This window comes from Tiliqua scincoides, chromosome 4, assembly GCF_035046505.1.
Source record: "Tiliqua scincoides isolate rTilSci1 chromosome 4, rTilSci1.hap2, whole genome shotgun sequence".
NCBI classification, from domain to species: domain Eukaryota; kingdom Metazoa; phylum Chordata; class Lepidosauria; order Squamata; family Scincidae; genus Tiliqua; species Tiliqua scincoides.
The window spans coordinates 148,284,552-148,299,443 of NC_089824.1; the positions used below are offsets into that span (position 1 = coordinate 148,284,552).

Consider the following 14,892-nt stretch of genomic DNA (forward strand, 5'->3'; position numbering starts at 1 on the left):
AATTTTCTTCCCAAATCAGTGGGACCTTGTGAGTTTTTTGGGGGTGGCTGCAGAGCTACCCTGATCCTGGACGTAGGTGCCTTCTGAAGTTGGGGGGAGGCAACTTGGCTTTTCAGCTGGGCACTGCAAGCAACCCCTGGCTGGCTGGCTTTCCCCGCCGTCGTAGGAGAGTGACACCAATTGCTGCTGAATGGCTCTGGGAGGGCGCATCATGTGATTCGCGTTCCTGCTCCGTTAAAGCAGCCACATGCAGTCGAGGGCCGGCCACAATCACAGCTCCCAGCAGAGGGGGAAGCAGATCCGGGCTCGCCTGGGCAATCAGTGCCGCGGCTGTCTCGCCGCCCTTTGCAAGCCGAAGTTCCGCAGCCGCGCTGGGAAGTGCCAGGAAGGAGCATGGCCGGGGCAATCATCGAGAACATGAGCACCAAGAAGCTGTGCATCGTTGGGGGGATCCTGCTCACCTTCCAAGTCATCGCCTTTCTGGTGGGAGGTCTCATCGGTGAGTGTTGCGGGCAGGCGAACTTTCGGACTCGCCGCTCGCTCTCCTGCCTGTGCAGGACCCCCGGCTCGCTCCCATCAGCTCACTAGCCGGCCCATTGTCGCTCCGCGAACCTCGCGCTGCGGGCTCCTTTGTGCCCGCCGCACTCCAGGGGCCGCCAGGGAAAGTCGGCTGGGGCGGGCTGAGAAAGTTTGGGGGAGCCCAGTGCTGTGCCTGTCTACTCGGAAGTAAGCCCCATTACAGTAAATGGAGCTTACTCCCAGGAAAATGTGGACAGTGCTGCGGCTTCAGAGCCCAAGCCTATGCATGTCTACTCAGATGTAAGTCCCATTATAGTCAATGGAGCTTACTCCCAGGAAAGTGTGGATAGGGCTGCAGCCTCAAGAGCCCACTCCTATGCCTGTCTACTCAGATGTAAGTCCCATTGTAGTCAATGGGGCTTACTCCCAGGAAAGTGTGGATAGGATTGCAGCCTTCGAGCCCAATACATGTCTGCTCAGAAGTAAGTCCCTTTATAGTCAATGGAGCTTACTCCCAGGAAAGTGTAGATAGGATTGCAGCCTCAGAGCCCATCCTTATGCATGTCTGCTCAGAAGTAAGTCCCATTCTAGTCAATGGAGCTTACTCCCAGGAAAGCGTAGATAGGATTGCAACCTGTGTGTGTGTTGTGTGCGTGTGTAAGTTGGTGTTTGGCTCAGGATCGCCTTCCAGAGGGAGAGAAGGGAAGGACGAGCCTTCCAGCATGGCGACTTCGGTGATGCAGGAAAGCTGGGGTTGCAAAGTTGCTTTCCTCCCCTCCCTTCCCCTCCCCTCTGACTTCCACCTCGCTCCACTTCTCCCCCGTCTGCCTGCCTGCCTGCCTGCCTTCCTTCCCTTGGGCTTAGCCGCACCAAGACACCTAATCTTTCCAAATGAAAGAACGCAAGGCAAATGCATAGGCGCTGCTCCAGCCCACGAAAGGAATGTGTGTGTATGTGTTGTGTGCGTGTGTATTGTGTTTTGCCTCTGGAGCCCGGTTGCATTTTGCTTAGGCAGCTTCTCTTGAGATTGGATTTCAGGCTGCAAGGGCGGGGAAGGGCTGGAGCAGAAAAAGAGAGGGAGCTCAGGGGAGAGAGTGATTTTTTTTTTTTCTAGGGCGGCCAAGAGTTTGGCTATTGTGATCCTTTCCAGAGTCTCCCTGCCCTACCAAGGCGTGATGCTGGTGTGGGCTTTTTCCTGGTCTGGGCTTTGGCTGAGCTGCTCCAGACCAGCTTTTCCTACAACTCTCTCCCTCATTCCTGCAGTCTCTGAAATATGGAGAGACTGCCTCCTCTAGTGATCCCAGAAAGAGCCTCTCCATTCTCTGGCTTTGAGTGGGTGAGACTACTCTGGTGACTGCTTTCAGGGCACAGCCTCTGCTCAAAATGTCCTCATTGCAGGCACCAAAATAGTAAAGTTAGGAGTGCTCAAGGATAGCAGTGCTATTTGGCTTTTTTTCCCCCTTCTCCCCCTCCTGATCGCTGACTTGGATGCTAACTCCTATGTTAGCCTGTTGATCCACTTCATTTCCAGCTTGGAGAGCTGTTACATTATAGCCACCAGCAGGAGCCCCTTATTGTATGATCCATTGCACTCAGACTTGAAACTTTCATTCTGATATTATTATTAACAATATTGATGTAGTGCTTAAAAAAAAAGTTCACAGCAGTTTACAGAGGAAAAAATCAAATGACTAATGCCTCCCTGTCCCAAAAGAGCTCACAGTCTAAAAAGATGCAAAAGAACAGCAGACAGAAAAGACACCTTGGTGATATCTTGGTGTTCACCCTAGTGGTTTGCAATCTGGGGTACATGTACCCCCAGGGGTGCTTGCCAGGACCTTTAGGGGTACTTGGAAAAAGAATTAAATAATGGCTGAGAAAGGCAGGTCTGTATTAGAATGCCTTGCTGGGCTGGCATTAGAATGCCTTATAGTGCTAATTTGAGGGGTACAATTTATGGAAATGGGCTGCCAAGGGGTACACAAGTGAAAAAATGTTGGAAATTACCGTCCTAGTTTACAGCAAGTGGTCTGCTTGAATGGGCCCCATAGGTAAATAACCAAAGGCCTCACTTGGTTCAACTGCTTTGTTTATTGGCCTAGTTCTTATGGTCATTCTTCAAGTTGCTGGAATTAGCAGTGTTCTGGAAAGCTATTGATTTCTATTCTGCCTTTCTCCCTGAAAGGGGGCACCCAAGGCGGCTAGATATGGCTCAACTCCTGCACTATAGCATTGAAAGCATTAAATGGGGCAGGGGAGCTTCTCCAGGGCAAACCTGTTTAAAGAAACCAAATAGAAGCAATGGTTTCAGGAAATGTTGGCACACAATAGATGCTTACAGAAAGGAAGGGAGAAACTTCTGAAAAAGTAGCCCCTCTGGAGTGTGCAGAGCATTCTGAAAACTATGGCTCCAGGCAATTCCTTCTAAAGCCATGATTAGTGGATTCTGATACCCCAAGAGCTTAGGGGAGTTGTTCAGTCCTTCTGGTTCGCAGATAGGTCTGGGTTAAAAGGCTTTCAACCTATCAAAGAGGATTTAGGGAATAATCTTTTAAAGTTGTGTCCCTTGAGAGATCCAACTCCAATCCCTTTCTGTACTCTTTCTCAGCTTTTGAAAGTGTGTTCTGTACCTGGGAAGGGTTTTTCCCAAACTAGAGCAGTACATAGTCTGGCAAATTGCAGATATGAAGTTAGAGCAAACTTTCCACAGCTTTTAATGTTGATGTCCACATATTTATCCGAGCTGATTTCACAAGGTGGGGAGGCAGCTGTTTCTTCAGCTAAATTTGGTTTTTCTGAAGCTACATTTAATGCATCCTAATGCACTGTATTAGGTTGCTACAATTTTATCCACCTTCATGTTCTGAGAGCTGGATAAATATTGAAGGTGCTTTGATGGTTCCGTTGAGATCAAAGTAAAGCACTCTGGCTGCATTGTTTTGCTGCTGCCTGTTGTGAATGTAACCCCAGTTTCCTATTTCAGCATGTCTGAGCCACAAATATTATAGTCTAATTCAGCCACAAGTTTTTGGTTAGTTTGAATAGTGATAATTACAACTGAAATGCCATGGGTGATTTTGTTGAGAGCTGCTGTGTGAGCCTTTGGCGCTAGACAACAGGATTAAAGTTATGGGAAGATATAAAATATCTGAGTGCAGCAGCCTCGTAGTATTTAATGCTTCTCCAGAGATTTTCAGCTGTGACTTCTGTATGTGCATTGAAACAAGACAAATGTGGAGGTGTACATGCTTCATTCTTTTACCACAAGGTACATGATGGTTCAAATAGTGCTGCATCTCAGGCTTTCCTGCAACATTAACTCATAATTTCTTGCAAGTTTATGCTGACAGTTATTTCTAATTTATGAATACAACTGCTTTATGGAGGTGACAGCCACCTTGTTTGTGGTGGACAGAAGTGCATAGAGAAGAGGACCCTACTTGATGATTTCGTTTATAACTTCTATCTCAACAAGGCAAGAAACGGAGATAACAGGCAGCCCAATCCTATGCAGTGCTGTTGCAGCGGGGCTGCAAGAGCTGTTCTGTATCCAGCACTGTAATTGAGCAGGCTGGAGGTCTCCTCTGGGTAAGGGAACATTTGTTCTCTTACCCATGTAGTGCCCCAACCAGCCTGCTCAGTGGGGCAACTCGGATCTGTGCCAGCTATTTAACTAGCACAGAATAGAGAAGCCCTGTGTAATGCAGGCATGCCTGGTCTGATCTGTCGTCCCCATCCCCTCCCAGGTCCAATCTGCTCTGTTCCACCCTCCTCGTGCCCAGAAATATCCCCTGACTGCCTCCAGAATAGTAATATGGCACAGATGTGGTACTGGTCTCTGGCACATTTGAAAAATTGCTGGTCTGCGAAATCAGATATTTTGAAATGCACTGCTGTACGCTAAAGATGTCTGGAAGACTTGTGCATTTTTGCAGTGTCTTAATTGTGTTAAGAATGAATGAATCTCATTATTTTAACTACTATCTACAGCTGATGAATGCAAATACATGGTGGTAATGACTTAAATTACTTGGCATTTCTAGGTTGTATGTAGAATGAGCTTATGGCAAAAACTGCGATGCAGTGGAAGACTGCATTTTTTTTAATGCTTGGTAGAATATATAGGTTTATCTACAGCAGGGGTGTCCAAAGTTTTTGGCAGGAGGGCCACATCATCTCTCTGACACTGTGTCGGGGCCTGGGAAAAAAATTAATTTACATTTAAAATTTGAATAAATTTACATGTTTACATAAATGAATATATTAAAGATGAACTTATATGAATGAATGAAGGTCTTGCAATAGCTCAAGGCCTATAAAAGGCCTTGCACAAAGCAAGGCTCGCCTTTCCTTTGCTGCCGCTACTGCATCACAGATGTGAAACAACAAGCAGTGGAGGGAGCCCTCATCCCACAGCTCACGTGAGAGGTCAAACAGTCACGCTCATGCTGAGAGCAGTTGCATCGTGTCAGTGTGGGCTCCAACAAATTTCCAGAGGGCCAGAGGCTCATTGGAGACTCTGGGTTCCCTGAGGGCCGCATAGAGAGGCCTTGAGGGCCGTAAGTGGCCCCAGGGCCGGGGTTTGGGCACCCCTGATCTACAGCATAATGCTGAGGCCAATGACTATTTCACAAAATAGGTCCTTAATTTTTAAATTGGTATACAGTAATACAAAGGGTGTGAGAGCCCAAAGCTTTTTGATAGTTACTTTCAACAGGTCAGATATGCTGAAGTTTAACCCTGCAACAGAATAATTTAATAAGCTCTGAGAAGAGTTGACGAAATTTTTATATGGAAATGGGAGTGCTGGAATTAAAAAAAACACGCATAAGTTCTTCAAGTTATTCATCAATTCTGGCCATGTGTGTGCATTTTCTTGCGAGCAGGCGAATGTGCTTTAGCTCTTGTCAAAAGCCAGGTGAGGGGGGGGGGTGGAAGACCACCAGAATGGTCCGGATCTGATGAATGCAGAACTCAACAAACGCTCCAGAAGGCAGCCTTCTCCTTAATAAAAAGGATGAAAACAGAGGGTTGAGCAGCTGGGAAAGTGAAACTTAAAAAAAAGTCTTGTAAAGCTAGGTAGGTCCCATTCTAAAAGTGGGTCTCAGTGCTGTTAAGACTGGTTTGGGAACCACTGGCTGCTGATACTAATCCCAGATGACAGATGTGAAGACTGAAGCAGAGAGACAAGACAATGTGAAAATATCATGTGAGCTCATGGCTAAGGTGGGACTTGAACTAGGGATTCCTAGTCCATTCTCCTGACCACTGTGCCATACCATATTAAAAAAAAGTTTGGAAGTCTTTTGGACTTATCCAGGTGATACTTTACCTCTCTGTGACACTGAAAGCCCTCTGGCTTAATGATGAGCTTATACAATTTCAGTGCAATTCCAGTTTCTATGCTGTCTGTCACAGTCCTAGCTTAGGCAGAAAGGCTATGTCGAATCCTGATAAGCATTGCTTATTTTATTCAGTTAGTTATAAAATCTTGACTCCCTTGCTGCTGAATATGCTATATCTGTGGCCAGACGGTTGTGGTGAAAAGGTACATAGTGCGTTCTGGGCATGAATACTGATGGTTGTTCTTCTCTCTGTCTTCTTTAGTCTGCAGTCTTGGCATAATTCTCAAGCTGGAGAAAATAGACAAAGTCAGGTCTACTTCAGGTCTACTCAGTTTTTCTCTGAAGAGCTATAGTTGCAGCTGAATGGGCCATTGTAAAAGGAAATGAAATTTCTGAAGCAGAAAAGTGTATGTTTAAGGAGTATGCAATAAGAGTCTAGAGCTCAGTGGTAACACTGTAGATGCCATTGAAATGGCATCAGTCTACATTTATTTCCTTGTAATGACATCACTGACAGTTAAAGTCACTGGCAAAAGTAAAGCTTTTTATTTCTTTATTTTATGTGATAAAGCAATTGTTTTTTTTATGGTAATCTGCTTCAGGTGCTGTTGCATAGATAGGGATTTGATAAAGTTGATTAAACTTTGAAGTCAAATGTTAATGTAGGCTGCATTCTTTCTAAATTCCTTGTCATGAAGATGCTTGAGTAGCTTAGTGGAAGTGTTTTGAATTTGGGAGGTCCAGATTTAAAAGCCCTATGCATCCATGGGTCACAGTGGGTGGCCTTGTTACAAGTTGCCCTTTCCCAGTTTAACTTGTGAGGTGGTTATGAGGAAAGATGAAACTAACACGCACTAAACGTGTACTTAAAAAGTACTATGGAAGTTGAAAACCTGAAAAGGAAACAAAAGTGTCCAAATCTATAATCACATTTTTTTTTAAATGTGACATTTTGCTTGATTTAAGAATCTTGGAGCATTTAGGAAGACAAATGGTCTTCATCAGAAAAAGACAACAACTTTTTCTCCCCAAGTCTAGAATGCTAACTCTTTTGTAAGTCAGGAATGCTTCCCTTGAGGTGAAAAGGCTGCATGGACATTCCATAGATATTTTAGCATTCCTTTGGGTGCACATGTACTAGGTCAGTGGTTTCCAAAGTCCTACTCGGACTTTGTGAGTGCTCGTGGAGGGTGAGGCCTTCCGTGGGAGGAGTGTTGTGCGAAAACGGGAAGTGTGCTCTTGTCCCCAAACGGAGCAATTTTTAGAATTGGAGAGGCCCACGGAGGGGGCTGTGGGCCTTTCAGACCCTTCCCAAGGCCAGCAGGGCCCTGCTGGTAAAGGGGAAAGCCTTGGGTTCCCGCTACACTGCTGCGATCGCTACAGCGCTGTCAGGGAGACTGGCCCACTTTTGGTTCCCAGTGGTGGGTCATGACCCACCACTTTGGGAACCACTGTGCTAGATATATCTAAGCATGCCTTGGAGTGGGGAAGCATCTTCTGTCTAAATGTACAGTTTATGAGGTACTGATAGTTAATCTGCTGATCAGATGCTGAAAATTGTGAAACCGTAGCTTGAAAGAGACGGGTTCTCTTCATCTTCTGAGTGCTCTTCTCTTCGCTGTGAATAATATTGGCTCATTGCTACTATTTAGATCTGCATTATGAGGGGTTTAAAAGCCTGGCTGAAGTAGCAGGAAGTGTGTTTTATCCAGAGTAAAAATTGACAAAAGAAGAGCTTGGACAGGGCCCAATCATGCTTTGTTGCAGTTAGTGAATGTCCCCTCCTTTTTATTTGCTGGAGCGCTTAGAAGGGTACAGCAAAACTGCTCACTCTACAGAATTCAAACCACTGCTTAAATAGTACATTTGATATCTCATCAGATTTGTGGAGCATTAACTCCACTTGGTTCTGGAGCTTTCAAAATGGAGGCTCTGTTGTAACTTCTCTGGATAAATTGTCTTGTGTCCTGATGCTCATTAATGCATTGCATGTGCAGGAGAGTAAGCTGGAAAATTTCTGTACATAGTGTAAAAATGCATTAATGAGAAAATATAGGCGAGCCCCTGTGTCTACATATCCCCAGATATCTGTAGTTTCAATTATTCATGGATCCAAGTATTTGGGGTGGTAGTGGTGCACCCAATACAGGTACTTTTAACAGTGGAAGGCACTTACACTGTTGCAAAATGGCTGTTGACTGAGTGCGCTGTGCTCTGTTGGTGACCATTTTATGAGCACTGCTGGAGTTCCCTACATATGATGGAGCAGGTAAGGTAGAGGTGGGGCTGGGGAAAAGGGGGTGGGGTATGAACCCAGAGACTGCAGGAGGGGTTGGATCTGGCATTGAAGTCATGTACAAGATCCTATCACCTCATCAGCCTCCTTGCCCCCTTTCTCTTGTGCTAGCAAAATTGCTAACACAGGCCTTAGGAGACCTATTGTGGGTTGGGAAGCTTATTCACGGGTAAGGGGATTTAAATCTCCCTTTTCTGCTGAAGCCTCATTATCCGCTCCATCCTTCCCTTTGATACAGCATGCCTGTTTTTGGCACAGCTGCGCCAATTGGGGCAGGAAAGAATACGATTGGGCTGTTAAGCACCTAGAATTTCTCCAGTTTAAGATTTCCTTATATAAAGTTACTGCCACAGAATCCTGTCTTGATCTAATTTTGACTCTGTGGCTGGAACAAAAGGAATTTCTGCCATTTTACCAGAGTAATAAAAAGTCAGCAAACATTTATTGTTAGTAGAGGTACTAGACAGTAGTGTAGCTACGGGAGGGGGCAGCATGGTAAGTATTGAAAACGGTGCAACATGTCATGTAACTCTCTATCAGAGCCATTTTGAGCAGTGATGGCACCACTCAGGTCATGTCACCATCGCTGCCCAGAACGGCTCCAATAGTTAGGGGGTGGGGTTGGTTACAAGGCGCATTGTGGCACCTGCAAAACTTACTGTGCCCCCATAGCTACACGACTTGTTACTAGAGATGTTATAGCGAACAAGGTGGATAGAGCAGTGGTTCTCACACTTTTTAGCACTGGGCCCCACTTTTTAGAATGACAATCTGTCAGGACCCACCAGAAGTGATGTCATTAACCTGGAAGTGATAGCATGACTATAAGTGACATTATCAAGCAGGAAAATTTTAACAGCCCCGTATGATAAAATTAAATCAAGTTTACAGTAAGTTTAAAATTTATTTAAAACAAATAAGAATCTTTCTAACTCTCCCAAGCAGTGGCTGATCTGATTAAAAAAGATTCTCCAAACATCCCAAAGGCTGTAATTCTATCACACTTACCCAGGAGTAAGCCCCATTGACTGTCATTGTTAAAAGAATATAGATAATAGTCTGTTAAAAATACTAATCTGGAACATGTCCCCAAATGTAGTCACATACTATGGTAGCATCAAGTCTAATAAATTAAAAATAAAATACACATTGAAATGAATGGAGATCCACCTGAAATTGACTCACAACCCACCTAGTGGGTCCCAACCCACACTTTGAGAAATACTGGAAACTACAGGCCTGAATTCTGCTGCTGGCTCTACCAGTGGCTCTACCTTGGTTTATGACTTGACAAGTCACTTCATCTACCTGCGAAGCTGAACCAAATGTGTGAGAAGTATTTGACTATTGAACAAAGGCCTTAAATCTTTGCACACTCATGTCTACATATTTTTTTTGTTTCAGCTGCAGTTGCATTGACTTACTATATCTGATTATATTTCTGTTGTCTCTCAAGTATATTTTATTTATTCATTTAAAAGATTTATGTCCCACTTTTCCTCCTCCCCTCCAGCAGCAGGGTGCCCAGAGCAACTTGCAGTCATAAATTAAAATACCATAAAAACAAACCACAATAAAAGTCAGCACTTAAAAATACATTAAAATATCTTAAATCAAACATTAAAACCTACTAAAGAGCAACCAATGAAAATTAAAGTGGGAAGACTAACCTTCAATTTAGCCAACAAGTTTTCAGTTCTAGCCAGCAGGCCAACAGGTAGGGCATGGATCTCAGGTAGGAAAGAAGTCCCATAGTACCAATGCCATCACAGCAAAGGCTCTTCCCCTTTGTTATTGCCAATCTACCCTCAGCCATAGGCAGCTCTCAGAGAAGACGCCTTCCCCAATGACTTCAGGGGTTGAGCCATCTCATATGGGAGGAGGCAATTCTTCCAGTATCCTGGTCCCAAATAGTGAACATTTTTAATGGTGAAAACCAGCACCTTGAATGGTGCAGAAACAAATAGGCAGCAGTCAAATTGGAACACTCCTAAGATCACATTGATAAACCCAAACTCCCTTCTAAATCTATATAAACACACCCATGATTCTTTGAGCTTCAAATCTCGCGTTTTTCACAAACAGTACATTTTATAAAATGGATCCTCTTAACAGACTTTGTTTCTCCTATACTCTCTTTCATATGTGTGTGTTTCTATTTATAGCTTCATCTGAAAAGCTTGATGTGAGTATTGAAAGCAGAACAAAGTGAAATGCAGTGTAATTAAAACATAATTGAAATTTCTCCACCCTTTTCTCTTGTGACTTTTGCATTTAATATTGCCTCAGGATTAGGTGTGTCTTAATTTTCGAGCAAAAAATTTCAAGCCAGAAAACTTGTCTGGGTAATATACAGCTACTAGGTAGGTAGCACCTTAATTTTCAATCACAAACTGATTCTGCTCATATATTGTCATTTCAGATTATTTTTTGGCTGCTTTTCCAGTAACTTTTATATTATTTAAAACATTCACCTACCCACCCCAACTATTGTTTTAAAAAAATGGAATCTACTCACAATTCATCCAGAATAAGCCTGGGATCTAGGCTTCTGATGAGAGAGAGAGAGAGAGAGGCTGGGATGATAAATTAGCTTGTTTATTCCTATCCTGCTGCTGTTGGTTAGTGTAATGAAGCAGAAGTGCATTGTATGCACTCATTTGGTAGCGATAGCTTGGCACAGAAGGGGGTAATTGAACAGAAAAGCAGAATGGTCTTGGAGCCTGGGAGTAGTTAGCATTGCATAAGGTCACTAGGCTTCAAGTTTTAATCAGTGTAGACACTGTGCAATTGAGAGATTTTTGTCTGTTGGTGTGAGAAGCAGGGGTCACTCCTAATGAATCTGAAACACCAAGGAGCTGTGAAAAACAAAGGCCAAACTCATGTGGTAGCTATGACTTAAATGTTGGCCTGAGAGCCTGTAGTATTCTTAGATTCCCTGTTGCTTTAAAAAAAACAACTGCCATAGTGAATTGTATGTCACCACTTGCACCCTGCTTAACCCAGTTTTGCCCAGTCCATAGGTGTACATATTTGGTCCCTACTAGATATATGCAATGTTGGGCAGAAATGACTTAATAGAAAATGGTGTTTGACCAAGTCACAGTTTTCAAAGGTTCCTTGAGAGGATCCTGCAGCTGTCTAATCTTGCTGCTGCATTATACATTTGTCTATAGCTCTGAACCCTCTTCCATCCATAGACTTAAGAGTTGTGACAGCCCAATCCTATCCACACTTTCCTGGGAGTAAGCCACATTGACACTAATGGGACTTACTTCACAGTAGACATGTATAGGATTGGGCTGTAAGTCTATACAGGAATTGGCTCCTTCACAAACAAATAAAAACCCTTCTGCCTGCCAACACAGGCTGTGTCAAGACTATACTAAGATGGAGGAAGGTCTCAGTCACCCATAGCTGCTTGGTTAAGCTGTCTGCATTTTGTTGTTGCCAAATGTTTGAATCCTGGTCAAAACATGCACAGATGCTGCTTGGAAAAGTGACAAACCTGCTGCTTCAAAAGTGGTGACCCTAGGGCTGTGTATCATGGCATCTTGAACAGGTTGAGGGGCAAAATGTTGGAAAGCTAGGGCTCTGTGGAAGAGTAGTCTGCTTTATAGTGGCCTAAATTTGTTGCTCAAAAAATGAGAAGATAAATTCCTATCCCCCCCCCCGCTTATCTATATAGACAAAATGAGGTAGAGAAACAGATGTGATAGGTAAATAGGCTTATTGTTTATGCTAACTTTTACTACCAGTCTTTGCTTTCACCTTTTTGGGAGTGCAAAAGGCTTCCACGTGCACTATTGATGTAATCCTTATATCCCTGTTAGGTTTTCCTCATATTACTACTAGGGAAGCTAAACTTTGTCTAAGGTCACCTATTGAATTTATAGCAGAAATGAAACTTAAAACAGAGGAATATGTTATTCACAGCCCAGTGTCTTAACCACTACACTAGCTTTCAAACTAGAGCAGTGTTTTTCTAACAGTGGTGCTTGAGGTGCTCAGATTCTACCAGTGGTACTCACAGGGCCTCCAGACCCCTGCTGCCTAGGAGCAAGACCAGCAATGCAACACAGCAAGCAACACTAGGAGGCTCAGCTCAGTAGGCAGAGCTCCAGCGTGCACTTTTCGCACACTCAAAAAACCCTCCTGTCTGCGCTGAGCTTCTTACCTGTATTTGGGCACAATCCTAACCAGATCTACTCAGGAGTAAGTCCTGTTTTGTTCAGTGGGGCTTACTCTCAGGAAAGTGTGGTTAGGATTGCAGCCTTTGTCATATTGCATGTGGCTTCCTGGAAGTAACTGATTACAGTAACGGTTACTTCTGGTAGTACTTCCAATAGATGGACTATGTGAAGTGGTACAGTGGGGAATAAACATTTTGAAATGCTGATGTAGAGAAAGTGAAAGGTAAGAGCCATTATTAGGAGAATGAGAATTTTGTTGAACATGCTGACAGAAGACATGGAAGGCGGGTAAGGAATGTGAACATTCCCAGGGCAAGGCTAGTTAATAAGCCTTGTAAGCTATTTTTTTGGGCAGCCTGTCATAGCAAATGTACCCCTTTCCAGTAGACACCGTTTTTAGTCCATGGTGAAATAACTGGTATCCTAGATCAGGGGTGCCCAAACCCCAGCCCTGGGGCCACTTGCGACCCTCAAGGCCTCTCTATGCAGCCCTCAGGGAGCCTCTAGTCTCCAATGACCCTCTGGCCCTCTGGAGATTTGTTGGAGCCCACACTGGCCCAATGCAACTGCTCTCAGCATGAGGCCAACTGTTTGGCCTCTCGAGTGACCTGTGGGATGAGGGCTCCTTCCACTGCTTGTTGTTTCACGTCTGTGATGCAGTAGCAGCAGCAAAGGAAAGGCCAGCCTTGCTTTGTGCAAGGCCTTTTATAGGCCTTGAGCTATTGCAATACCTTCATTCATTCATATAAGCTCATCTTTAATATATTCATTTATATAAATTTATTCAAACTTGAAATGTAAATTAATTCGGCCCCCGACATGGTGTCAGAGAGATGATGTGGCCCTCCTGCCAAAAACTTTGGACACCCCTGTCCTAGATGACTGGTTTTGTTTTGTTTTTTTGTAATCCTCAAACCTTCCGACATACTAATTGCACAAAGGGCTTCTTCAGGGGAAAAAGGGTGAAAGGTGAAAAGAGGTATGCTCCAAAGATTGGTCTTGGGACTTGCATTTTTTCAGCTTGTTCATAAAATGACCTGGTGGTTGGGATAAGCAACAAGGTGGCCAAATTTGTGGATGACACTAAACTTTTCCAGGTGGTAAAGCCTAGAAGGAGCTCTTCAAACTGGGGGAATGGATGGTGAAATGGCAAGTGTGCTTCAATGTTAGTATAATGTGAACCACATTGGGACAAGAAATGCAAATGCCACACACCCACATATACTCATGTATAAGTAAAAAATTCATGCCCAAAAGTGACCCTGAAAACATGGGCCGACTTATATACAGGTCAGTACAGTGAATGGAGCTTCTAAGAACAGCTGCCTGGTGAAGTGGGGACTGGGCTAAGAAGCAGGACACAGAGGATGGAGAAAAAAGGAGTATGAAGTGAAGGTGCTTATGGGAATTGTAATCTGTATGAGTATTGCTGCTATGGATGTGCAGCAGTGTACTCCTCACAAAGCCTACAACTCCCATAAGCATCTTCATCTCCCTTCCTGTTTGGAGAAGGTAATACCTCCTTTTTTTTCCCCTTTTTGCTGCTGCTTCAGAACAGTTCCTGGCAAGTCAGTTTCAAAGAATTTCACCCCCCCCCCAAGTTTAACCCCTGACTTATTCCAGGGTCATAGAAAATTTGGCTTAAAGGCTGCCCTCAACTTATCTGTGAGATCAACCTATAGGCAAGTATCTGCGGTATATACTGATGGAGTCTGAGTTGTCTGTATGGACCAGGAGAGAAACTTTGGTGTGCTGGTGGGCAGCTTGATGAAAGTTTTGACCCGGTGTGTGGTGGCTATGAAGAAGCCTAATTCCATGCTTGGGATAGTTAAAAAAGAATTGAGAATAAAATGGCCAATATTCTTATTCCATTGCATAAATCAATGATAAAGTCTCATCTGGAGTATTGTGTCCAGTTCTGGTTATTAGTTCTCCAGAAGGACATAGTGGAACTTGAATTGTTGCCGAAGAGAGCAACCAAAATGATTGCCAAAATACCAAAATAGTGGGCTCGGGCATCTCCCTTATGGGGAAAGCTACACCATATAGGGCTCTTAAGAATGCGTCTGAGAGGGGCATGATTGAAAAATATAAAAGTATGCATGGGGTGGATAGAGGGAAGTTCTTTTCCCTCACCATATCGAACCTAGGGGTCATCTACTAAAATGGTAGGAGAGTTAGAACAGACAAAAGGAAATATGTCTTTACTCAACGAGTAATTAATATGTTGTGATGGCCTATATATCTGTAAAAGCAGAATGGGGAGACTTAGGGGAAGAGGAAGACTTAGAGGAAGAGTCCATCACAGGTTACAAATCGTGATGACTGTATGCAACTTCTGGGTTTTAGAGGTAGCCTACCCCTGTCTTTGTGTTCCGAGAGGCATCTGGTGGGCCACTGTGAGATACAGGAAGCTGGACTAGATGGGCCCTAGGCCTGATCCAGCAAGACTCTTCTTATGACAGTGCACTCTGTGTGGATCAAGTCAGGTTAGTCAAAGGAATAATCAGTTGGGGTTGACTGCATTTGTAATTGTCTT

At 44.0% G+C, this 14,892-nt stretch overlaps 1 protein-coding gene across 1 annotated transcript in view; it reads left to right on the top strand.

Moving 5' to 3' along the window:
* The first annotated feature begins 263 nt into the window (after positions 1-263).
* The window catches only part of WLS (Wnt ligand secretion mediator), a 55,986-nt gene continuing 41,357 nt past the window's right edge, over positions 264-14,892 (top strand). Inside the window, exon 1 of the mRNA XM_066623987.1 lies at positions 264-499. Within this exon, the coding sequence (XP_066480084.1) occupies positions 394-499 (106 nt within the window). The 5' untranslated portion in view covers positions 264-393. The remainder of the gene's footprint in view (positions 500-14,892) is intronic.